A 12352-nucleotide genomic window follows, 5' to 3' on the forward strand; every position below is an offset into this window, starting at 1 on the left:
GTTTGTAAATGAATCATGTAGGTTATTATTATGGACATTCATTTATTTGAATAATTCTTCTGTTCAGCAGGGTTATGAATTAAAGCCCTCTCGTGATGTGAATCGATATCATATATGACCTAAAGCCCACAGATGAAAACAACATTATGAGGCTGATGATTGAATACAGACATGATGAGCAGAGACACGAGATACAGAGATCTCAGCATCAGATCATCATCATCGTTTCCTCCTGTCTCTCTCTCTGCTGTTCTCTCCAGCACATTGCCATGTTTCTCTTTCTTTCTCGTGTCTCCCTGGCGTCTCGTCTCTTGTCAGGTTGATCTTGTATCCGTCCACAGTTTGACGTTGAGTTTTGTCGCTGTGCAATCAAACTCAAACATCCTGCAACCACCAGACAATCACTGCAAATTTTCCTCTTCCTGTGGATCTCGACAACCTCAGATACTCGCTAACATCTTGAGCACATCAGTTTCACAGTTTAAAGTAGTTAAAGATGCTGTAAGAAGCTTCACAAATAAAACGATGCCAGAAATCAGAGCTGTTATGAGAAATTAAAAAGAATATAGCAATGAAGTGCAATGAAGTTCTTTGCAATGCATATTACTAATCAAAAATTAAGTTTTGATATATGTACGGTGGGAAATTTACAAAATATCTTCATGGAACATGATCTTTACTTAATATCCTAGTGATTTTGACATAAAAGAAAAATCTATAATTTTGACCCATACAATCAGGATCACATATAATGCTGTATAATGTAATATATAGTTTTATAATATAAGATATACTTTTTTGTAATTAGTTTGTTTATGTAATATAATATAATTTATTTTTAATATTATATATAATATTTTGTAGTTTAATAATAATATACAATATAATTTAATTTAAAAATATTTAAGATATATTTTTGCAGTTAATTTCTTTTTAATAGTAATATATATTTCTGTAGTTAGTTTCTTTTTAATAATAATATAATAATATATAGCATACGGTAATAAAATCTTCAATAAAATTTAAAAAATGTACATTTGATACTGTATATATTTTATGTACTTAGTTTCCTTTTAATAGTAACATACTATATTTTTACTAATAAACTAATATTCTTAAATCAATGTTTTGAATAGTCAGTATGCTTATAAAATAATTGATTAAACAATTATGATATCAAGTGTGTTAAACCAGTTCTCTCATGCTAACATCTCTCGTCTGTCAGCTTCGTCCACAGAATATGCCACCATGAACCTGACGCTGAGCGCCGAGTCCGGATTATTCCTGACCAACAGCTCCCCGGGGATGCGGGCCTATCCCACCACGACATTTGTACCACATGACGTCCGGACCGCTCGGCCTGCCAACGATTCGCTCCTCACGCAGGGCGCCAATTTGACCGGCAGCCACGATGCCACGCTGTCGCCCACCGCGACGCCGGACCCGCTGGGCGGCCACACCATCTGGCAGATCGTGATGATCGTGTTCCTGTGCGGCTCGCTTTCCTTAGTCACCATTATCGGGAACATCCTGGTCCTGGTGTCCTTTAAAGTCAACAAGCAGCTGAAGACGGTGAATAATTACTATCTGCTCAGCCTGGCGTTCGCCGACCTCATCATCGGCGTGCTTTCGATGAACCTCTACACCACGTACATCATCATGGACCAGTGGGCGCTCGGGAACTGGGCGTGCGATCTGTGGTTGGCCATCGATTACGTCGCCAGCAACGCGTCCGTCATGAACCTGCTGGTCATCAGCTTCGACAGGTACTTCTCCGTCACCCGTCCGCTGACCTACCGAGCCAAACGGACCACCAAACGAGCCATGACTATGATCGGACTGGCCTGGTCCATTTCGTTCATCCTCTGGGCGCCGGCCATCCTCTTCTGGCAGTATTTCGTCGGGAAGCGGACGGTCCCGCAGCACGAATGCTACATCCAGTTCCTCTCGGAGCCGATCACCACTTTCTGCACGGCCATCGCCGCCTTCTACCTGCCCGTCACCATCATGACCGTCCTCTACTGGCGGATCTACAAGGAGACGGAGAACCGCTCCAAGGAGCTGGCCGGACTCAAGGGTTCGGGGAACCAAGGCAGTCCGGAGGAATCCGTCGGGAATCCGGGAAGCTCGCGGAGCCACAGCAGTTACGAGCTCCACCCGTCCAGCCAGAGAAGCTCTGGGAAAACCAAAAGGGGGCGGTTTTGGTTTTGGTCGTTGAGTCGGAAAGCTTGGAAGGGTCACGGCCGCCACACGGACCGCAGCGACAGCTGGAATAATAACGAAACCGCCGTGTCGATCGAGCAGTCGGACGAGGAGGAGGAAGACGACGGAGAAGCCGTGTATTCGATTTCCGACAACCTCCACCCAACAGAAGACGTGAGACCTTCCAGAAAAGGATTGTCCGATCACTCCACCCTGGACTCCAAAGCGTCCGTGAGCTCCAAAGATCAACCCAACGCCGACATCTCCATCAAAGACGCGGCGCTCGCCAAGCGCTTCGCCTGCAAGGCCAAGACGCAGGTCAACAAGCGCAAGAAGATCTCTCTGGTGAAGGAGAAGAAAGCGGCGCAGACGCTGAGCGCCATCCTGCTGGCCTTCATCATCACGTGGACGCCGTACAACATCATGGTCCTGGTGAACGCCTTCTGTGACGAGTGCATCCCCGCGACGCTGTGGGCTCTGGGATACTGGCTGTGCTACGTCAACAGCACCGTCAACCCCATGTGTTACGCGCTCTGCAACAAGACCTTCCGCACCACCTTCAGATCCATCCTGCTGTGCCAGTGGCGCCAAACGAACAAACCCAACAAACTGCACATCCAGCAGAGGCAGTCGGCGGCCCAATACCGGAAACAGAGTCCTGTGGAAAACTAGAGTTGCCGGGAGGAGCTTTGTGAAGGGCTGATGAGTTTGTACAGTGTTCATGTTTATAGGTGCCTCAGTTGAAGCCAAACACGGAGTGTGTGACTTCAGAATCATTGCTGCTGCACCCTGTACATATAAACCTATGGAAAAGAGACTTTTCTTTCCTGTGTTGACATATTTGAAACAGAAAGTCTGGGTGGGACATGCAGTATTCAAGGGCTCATGTTTTTTTTGTTTTTTTTTAATCAATCCCTTTGTCTAATCCTACATTATTTTCTCACAGGTTTGGCTCATAATGTGCATATAATGTGACCCTGGAGCACAAAACCAGTCTTAAGTATCACGGGTATATTTGTAGCAATAACCAACAAAACATTTATGGGTCAAAATGATGGATTTTTCTTTTATGCCAAAAATCGTTAGGATGTTAAGATCATGTTCCATGAAGATATTTTGTACGTTTCCTACTGTAAATATATCAAAACTTAATTTTTGTTTAGTAATATGCATTGCTAACAACTTCATTTGAACAACTTTAAAGGTGATTTTCTCAATATTTTGATTTGCAGATTACAGATTTTCGTTTAGTTGTATCTCGGCCAAATATTGTCCTAATAAACCATACGTCAATGGAAAGCGTATTTATTCAGCTTTCATGTGATGTATAAAGCTCAATTTCAGAATTTGACTCTTATGACTGGTTTTGGGGTTCAAGGTCACACATAGGTTTTGTTTTGACTTAAATGTTAAAGGAAGAGTTCACCCAAAATGGTCATTCTGTCATTATTTACACACCTGCAAACCTTCCTTTCTTCTTTTGAACACAAAAGAAGCTATTTTGATGAATGTTAGGAACCGAACAGTTGCTGGTAGCCATAGAAACAACACTATGGAAGTTATTGGCTATTAGCAACTGTTTGTTTTGTTCCATCCCTGGATGTTCTGTGATTCTTCATGTCGTGGTTCTCTGTGATCTTGGACTTTCAGCTCTGAATTGTTTTACCGCTGAAACGAACTTCTGCTGAGTTTGATTTCACCCTCATGAATGTTTTAAAAATGTATTTCCACTTGAAGTCAAGTGCACACTACAAAACCGAAGCACTTCATGATTTTAGGGTAACACTTTATTTCAACAGTGATCTTTAGACATTCTACTGACTGTAAGTATCTTTGCAGCTCCATGTCAACCAGCTCTCATCAGACTGTCTGCTTAATATCTGCTAACAGTGTATTGTGATGGTCCTCAACAGACATTCTGCTGACTGTAAATAACTTTGCAACCAGTGTTGGGGGTAATGCATTACAAGTAACACAAGTTTTTTTCAAGTAACTAGTAATGCATTACTTTTTAATTTACTTACTTTAAGTTACTTTTTCAAATAAGTAACGCTGGTTACTTTGTTTTCCCGTTTAATTGCTGACAAGTCTGTCCCCATGTTGAGACAAATCAGGAGTAAGTGCAGAGGTCTTTATCAAAATGAATTAAAACAGAAATGCAAACTCAGAATATGACGCAAAAAAATATAATCCCATTTTATTAACCAGTGTCTTTGCTGCTGACCTTTGATGATCCAGTTCAACCATAATATTAGGCAAAAATGACTTTAGATAAACTAACATTTGTGCTTCCTTGTTTTTTAAATTGCTGAAGAGTGTTGTAAAGAAGTGCATTTACTTTTCCTTCAGCCTGAGTCTGATTCAGTTCACTTTTTGGTGTGAAAAGGCTTTTCTATTTGCTAAAAATAGAAATTTTAACAAGCAAGCCCTGCCCTGATTTTAAAAGTAACGCAAAAGTAATGTAACGCATTACTTTCCATAGAAAGTAACTAAGTAACATAATTAGCTACTTTTTTAGGGAGTAGCACAATACTGTAATGAATTACTTTTAAAAGTAACTTTCCCCAACACTGTACATGTCAACCTATTCTACTAACCCTAACCCTAAGTCTGCTAATACTCTGAATTAGTTAATATGCAGTTGCAAAGTTACTAACAGTCATTCGATTATCTAAAGTGGACTGTCAAAATAAACTTAGTTTTTAGTTTGTGAGAATGCAACAAAAAACTCTAGACTGCAACCTGAAATGATCATTTCTAATGCAATGTGGAAACTTTTTTATTTCAGATAAATCACTGGCTAGTTACTTGTGTAAAATATCAAAAGTCCTTTGTGTATTTAAACCCCTGAGAGCAGAAATGAGCCAATAAAGTGGCGAGAGCGTGAAGCAGCGCCAGCGGAGGGCGAGGCCGTGGGAAGACGGAGCCAAAAAAAACCCTGCCGCCCACGTCTCCTCAAACGCCATCGCATCCCTGGTTTTTGGCTTCTTTTTTTCCTGTTTTGTGCAAATCAGTGTAAAAACAAGTGCAAAACCTCCATGTGTTCTGAGAAGAAGAAACCAGGGATGAAATGGCCTTATTCTGTATTATAGATCAGTTGCCTCGTATTCCTTCGGCTCAAACAGTAGATCATGGCGCTTGCAACATTAAGGTCATGAGTTCGATTCCCAGGGAATGCATGAACTATATACCTTAAATGCAATGCAAGTCACTTTGGATAAAAGCATCTGCCAAATGCATTAATACAAATGAGTCAAACAGTAGATCATGGTTTGCAACGGCAAGGTTATGTATTCAATTTTTAGGTAATGCATGAACAGACAAAATGTAGTCCTTGTATGCAAAGGATAAAAGCGTCTGACAACTGCATAAATGCAAATTTGTGACCCAACACGACACAGAACACAACGCTGTGAGTGTTTAATGTGCTTCTGTCTTGTAGTGTGCACTTGAACTGTAAGGTTGTGATCTCACTACACAAATGCTGCTCGTACGACACACGTCTGAGCAGTTCAGCAGGATTTTATCCTTTTCATGTTTTTTACAGCAGAAACTTAGTGCAAAAACAACTTGCTGGTTCAGGAGTGTCTGCGGCAAAAAAACTGTAAAATGTGGGAGAAAAAAATGATTAATAATGAATTCCTCTTTTATCTGTGATATGTAGTATCTCATTATTGTGTTCTATGCATATCTGGTTGGGAGTCTAGTGCCTGTTTATGTCAGATGACGTAGTTCAGAATGTTTTTGAATGCGAAGCCAAGATGGAGTGGCGTTTGATTACAAATAAATAAATATGTTGTGTTTTTATATGGTTAGAAAACAACATGCCCTCATAAACATGTAAATGACTCTGAACATAAACTAAGATCTCTGATTATGATGGGGGATTTCAGATTTCCTCTTGGTAAAAAGTGAATTTCCCACGGGGATTTGACTGTCTGTCCTGTGAACATTTGCTGTTTTTCCAGCATGTTTGGAGTACAAGATCCCTTGATCAGAGATCATGTCATGTAATATTACACACTGCTGTAACAGCAACAGATTTCATTGTTGTTTATGTGATTCAGGTGGTCTGACTTATTAAATTAAATTAAATGTTTTTTAACAGGATCTCAGATCAAATGTAGAGTCACACTCCCCTCTAGTGGTCGTAATAAAAACTGTCACACCGTAAGAATAATAGAAAAATTTGAAAATATTTGAAAATAAACCAGCTTTCGTTTAAACCATGATTTATTTTGTGGCCTGAAAGCGTACTATTGTTAAACACACACTTTCTGAAACCCTTTGGTTCACTGTTTCTTTCTTCAGGATGATTGTTCATCCTTACATTGATAACTATAGCACTGAGAGTGATCAATTATTATAAACTGCTGTACAAAGTTATATGAGTTTTGTCTATACTGAGATGTTTGATCAATAAAACCAACTGTGTTTTTGTGCTTATTTTGTATGAGGTACTAAATATTTAATACATTTATTATCCAGTGATGCTTTTTCTTTTCTGTTCTTTTCTTTTCTTTGGTTCTTTCTGTTTTACACAGAGAGTATTCACACACACACACACACACACACACGTTTGTTTTTGTGAATTGTGGGGACTTTCCATAGACTTCTATAGTTTTTATAGTGACCAAACGATATTGTGTATCCCCTAACCCAACCCTAACCCTAAACCTAGCCCTCACAGAAAACATGTTTGCATCGTTACACTTTCAGATAAACACCATTTACTATTTTTAATCATTCACCGCAGGCCAGTCCCCACCGTGTCAAAAATTTCAGGTTTTACTATCCTATGTAGCAAAAAGAGTATTCACACACACACACACACACACACACATGTTGTGTTTCCATGTTTTATGGGGACATTCCATAGGCGTAATGGTTTTTATACTGTACAAACCCTGTTTTCTATCGCCCTACACCTAAACCTAGCCCTCACAGGAGACTGTGCACACTTTTACTTTCTCAAAAAAACTCATTCTGCATGATTTATAAGCCTGTTTCCTCATGGGGACCTCACAAATGTCCCCACAAGTCAAAATTTACTGGTATTACTATCCTTGTGGGTTTGGTCCCTATAACGTGATAAATACCAGGTGCACACACACACACACACACACACACACACATGTCTGGTTTATTATCTTTGTGGGGACTCTCCATAGGCGCAATGGTTTGTATACTGTCCATACTGTATTTTCTATCCCCTTACCCTAACCCTACCCCTAAACCTAACCCTTACAGAAAACTTTCTGCATTTTTACTTTCTCAAAAAATCTCATTCTGTATGATTTATAAGCTTTTGTACCCATGGGGACCGCAGGCTGGTCCCCACAATGTCAAAAATTTCAGGTTTTATTATCCTTGTGGGGACATTTGGTCCCCACAATGTAGCAAAAACAAGTACACGCACACACACACACACACAAATACAATAAAAATAATAAAAACATCAGTCATTGGAGTTTTGCATTGCATAAAGTGATTTTATAAAATGTTATGTTTACATGTTTTGAACAAAATACTTAGTACATAAAATATAAGTGTTTTTGTACAATGTGCGCAAATTATGACACAATTCAGTGACAATGATACAATCAAGTTTATTTGGAATGTTATATCATATTAAATCAATATGTAACATTAAACCCATTGACATATTTTGATTGAATATAGGTCTAAAAAAATAAATAGGTATAAAAGTACTATGATTGGTCTCAGCGTGCAGCGTGTTGTGCGTGTAATGACTGTAACTGTCCACTGGGTGTCGCTGTCGCTGCAGGAATCGCACGTTCAGGTGACGCACAGCACAGGTGTCGAATTAAAACCTGCCGGCGGGAAAGAAGATCACACACAAACACACACGGTCATGTTGGAGACTTGAATATACAGCAGTGATTCATGAGTGAGTATGACAAAAACACACAATTAACACAAACACACGATCATCTGCTGCTTTCGCGCCGTTTTCAGCGGAAATTCAGATTTACAGACAGTTCATCTCTATTTCAGCGCCTTTTTTATTAAGTTTGACCAGAATAACAGCACAAATCGATTTGTTTGTACTGATAGTCAGTCAGGTTTAATGTCACACGGGGTTTCGTCGATGTTTTTATTAAGAAACAGACTCGAAGTCGTTTAGGATCCTTGAAATGACGAGATTTTAATGTTCAGTGAAATGAGTTATTTGGTTTCAGCCTCACATGGATCACCAGAGATCTGAAGAAGTGAGTTTAACTCTATTTTCTTTGATTATTTTCGGGTAACTGTGAGTAATTAAAGTGCTTGTGAGGATTTCACGCCAAATTTCGGTTATAATCAACTGTCCACACGAATCACCTCAGAGATCACGATTTAATAATAAAAATAATAATAATCGAAGTAAATGAAGGACATATTCGAGTGCTTATTCGAGAAAAATGACCACTTTCAGTCAGAGCTGGGTAGATTACTTACAAATTGTACAGATTACCTGATGAGAAGTGTACACTGTGTGCAGAATCATTAGGCATGTTGATATTCTGGTCATATTTTTTTCCAAACACATTTTACCAATTCCAAACCACATCAGTCTTAATAACTACTGTTAGTTTTGTATTTAATCATTTATATGTGATATATATAACTGTCCGTGAAGGCTGGAAGTGAAAAACTCCTTATATTCAGGTGTGCAGAATTATTAGGCATGTTTTCTTTTACAGATAAAATGAGCCAAAAAAGAGATTTAACCCAGACTGAAGAGTCAAAAATTATTAAATGCCCATGAGAAGAATGCAATACTAACGCATTACGAAGTTAAGGCTTGACCACTGGACAGTGAAACGCTTGTTGAGTCTGCATGGTCAGAAAAAACAGGTGGAGAAGAAAAGATGCATGTTAACTGCAAAAGAATTAGGAATTAAGGTGAAGAATTAGGTGTGACACCATCAGGAAGCGTTTAGTCTCCAGCGCCACCATTTTCCAGAACTGCAACCGACCTGGAGTCTTCAGAAGCGCAATGTGTCAGGTTCTCAGAGACTTTGCTTGGTAAAAAAATCCTAAAAAATGCCCCTGACTTAAGAATAACAAGCTGACGTGTTGTGAAATACATGAAGACAGTTTTTTTTTTAATAGGCGTTTAATAGGACAGATAAGTTGAGAGTGACTCTTGAAGGACAAGCATCACATTCTCTTGCACCTCTGATTCAAGAATTTATCTTCCAAAATCTGGCAGTAAGTTTTGGGAGTTCATGTTTAGTCTCCTATCCTGAAAAGTCTGACTTGCAGAGATGGACTAAAATGAACTCCATTTCTCTGTCCAATGGTCAAGCCTTAACTTTGCAAATTCTTGTAATGCATTAGTATTGCATTCTTCTCATGGGCATTTAATAATTTGGACTTTTCAGTCTGGGTTAAATCTCTTTTTTGGCTCATTTTATCTGTAAAAGAAAACATGCCTAATAATTCCGCACACCTGAATATAAGGAGTTTTTCACTTCCAGCCTTCACGGACAATTATATATCACATATAAATGATTAAATACAAAATTAACAGTAGTTATTTAGACTGATGTGGTTTGGAATTGGTCAAATGTGTTTGGAAAAAAAATATGACCAGAATATCAACATGCCTAATAATTCTGCACACAGTGTAGTTAGTAATGTAATCTAGGTTACTCATTTCAGTGTGTATTCTGACTACTTTGTAGATCACTTTATTATCATGTGAATGTGTAAACATGTGATCCGTAAAGTAACTATAATCTGAGTAAGAGCATTAAAACATACGGGCCAATGGATCACAAAACCAGTCATAAGGGTCAATTTTTCAAAATTGGGATTTATACATAATCTGAAAGCTGAATAAAAAAGATTTCCATTGATATATGGTTTAAGATAGGGTAATATTTGGTCAAGATACAACTATTTGAATATCTGGAATCTGAGGGTGCAAAAAAATCAAAATAGTAAAAAATTGCCTTTAAAGTTGTCCAAATAAAGTTTTTAACAATATATATTACTAATCAAAAATTAAGTTTTCATATATTTACAGTAGGAATTTTACTAAATATCTTCATGGAACATGATCTTTACTTAATTTCCTAATGATTTTTGCCATAAAAGAAAAATCAATCATTGTGATCCATACAATGTATTTTTGGCTATTGCTACAAATATACCCGTGATACTTAAGACTGGTTTTGTGGTCCAGGGTCACATATATTGAACCTCCAAATAATCTACTAAAAACACAGCGTATTTTTCCCCGGTATTTTTCTTGTCACTGATATTTTTGTTAGTGAAAAAACAAACTAAATACTGAAACGAATGTGCTACATATTCAAATAGTCTTTTTTAAAAAGTTGATGTGTTGCTTCGTCATTAGAAATATTTCTGATTGCGTAGGACAGAACTGCAGTGTGTTTAGTTTAGAAAATAGAAAATGAATTAGGTTAACATCAGGTTATCACGAAGTTATTGTATCTGAACATACCTAAAATCAGATCAGTTTATCTAATATGCAAACATGCTAAAAGGTATTGAGACTGGTTTTATAGCTTTAATGTACGTGTAACGGGGAGCAAAAAAAAGTCTGTCACAAAAACAGTGCAAATTATTTTCTAACAGCTACTTGATTTTTCAGTGTGAAAATTAGTTTTCAGTTCACACTGTTATTTTCAGTCTCATTTTATAAATACTGTTGGAAGCTGCTGTCAATCCTGTGAAATCTTTTTTTTTTTTTTTTTTTTTTTTTTCCATTTCATATTTTAGCACAAACATTTCTGAGATGAAATGTTTCATTTAGCAGTAGATAGGAATAATTAATCAAGAAAAATACTGCCGCACAAAAATATATCTAGTTTTGCCGTGAAAATATCTAAATATTAAATCAGAGAATATTTAAATGTTTTATTATCTTGCTTTTTTAAACTAGATATACTGCCAAATGACTGTGTAAATACCTAGTTTAATAGCTAGTTTTTTATGGTATTAATAAATAAATTTTTGTTACTTTTAAATAAAATAAATATTAACTTAAAATAAAATACAAAAAAATCAGCTGCCTTCCAAGGCAATTTCTCTTTTTTATTTAATTTATCTTGATGTTCTAAAACAACTAAAACTGAAATAAAATATTTAAAAACAACAGAAACTAATAAAAATGACAAAATACAACACAATTGAACATGAAAGCAGAAAAAGATTAACAAAAAGCAAAAAGTATATATAAAGAAAAATTAACATGCAGAAAATATAAAAAGTATATTTTTTGTGATTATTTTACTTCCTTTTATGTAAAGCACTTTGAATTACCATAGTGTATGAAATGTAAATATAAATGTAAATATAAATAAACTTGCCTTGCCTAATTCAAAGTATTATTTTCTAATAGCTAGTTTTATTTAAACACACAGAAAAGACTTTAACAAATTTTACATTTAAGCTTTTAATAAAAAAATTGTTACTTGAAATAAAATATATATTAACTTAAAATACAAATACAAACAATTTCAGCTGCTTTCCAAGGCAGTCTCTCTCATTTTCATTTAATTTATCTTGATGTTCTAAAACAACAAAAAATAAAACAAAAATATTTTAAAACAACAGACACGAATAAAAAATGACAAAACGCAACACAATTGAACAAAAGCTGAAAAAATTAACATGAAAGCAAAAAATATAAAAAGAAAAATTAACATGCAGATAATATAATAAAGTTATTGTATTATACTTATACTAGTTTTATTTATTTATTTATTTATTTAAACACACGGAAAAGACTTTAACCAATTTTTCTTTTTTTTTAAAGCTTTTAATAAAAACATTTGTTACTGTTAAAACTAGCTATTAGAAAATATTTTGAGTAACAAAAATGTTTTTATTAAAAGCTAAAAAAGGAACCGGTGGTTAAAGTCTTTACTGTGTGTTTAAATAAATAAATAAACAAAAATAAAACTTAATTTTTTTTTATTCATTTATTATTTAACACACAGTAAAGACATTAACCAGTTGTTCCTTTTTTTTAGCTTTTAATAAAAAATTTTTTTACTTAAAATAAAATACAAAAAATGTCCAAAAGCAAAGCAATTTCTCTAATTTTCATTTAATTTATCTTGATGTTCTAAAAAAAACTAAAAACTGAAATAAAATAACATAAAAGCAG

General features: G+C 36.3%; 2 protein-coding genes across 6 annotated transcripts in view; both read left to right on the forward strand.

The window, feature by feature from the left end:
- The window catches only part of chrm3b (cholinergic receptor, muscarinic 3b), a 32953-nt gene extending 27398 nt beyond the window's left edge, over positions 1 to 5555 (forward strand). For all 3 annotated transcript variants that reach the window (XM_051125128.1, XM_051125127.1, XM_051125129.1), the window contains one exon: positions 1226 to 5555. In XM_051125128.1, coding sequence (XP_050981085.1) covers positions 1249 to 2874 — 1626 coding nt within the window. In that variant the 5' untranslated portion in view covers positions 1226 to 1248 and the 3' untranslated portion in view covers positions 2875 to 5555. The remainder of the gene's footprint in view (positions 1 to 1225) is intronic.
- A 2423-nt stretch (positions 5556 to 7978) lies between these two features.
- Positions 7979 to 12352, forward strand: part of LOC127174463 (formin-2) — a 54909-nt gene continuing 50535 nt past the window's right edge. For 2 of the 3 annotated variants that reach the window (XM_051124905.1, XM_051124906.1), the window contains exon 1: positions 7979 to 8113. In XM_051124905.1, coding sequence (XP_050980862.1) covers positions 8110 to 8113 — 4 coding nt within the window. In that variant the 5' untranslated portion in view covers positions 7979 to 8109. Of the gene's footprint in view, positions 8114 to 8163; positions 8436 to 12352 lie in introns of those variants that run through there. The other variant, XM_051124907.1, reaches the window with a different exon arrangement.

The sequence above is a fragment of the Labeo rohita genome, chromosome 12, assembly GCF_022985175.1.
Source record: "Labeo rohita strain BAU-BD-2019 chromosome 12, IGBB_LRoh.1.0, whole genome shotgun sequence".
NCBI classification, from domain to species: Eukaryota; Metazoa; Chordata; class Actinopteri; order Cypriniformes; family Cyprinidae; genus Labeo; species Labeo rohita.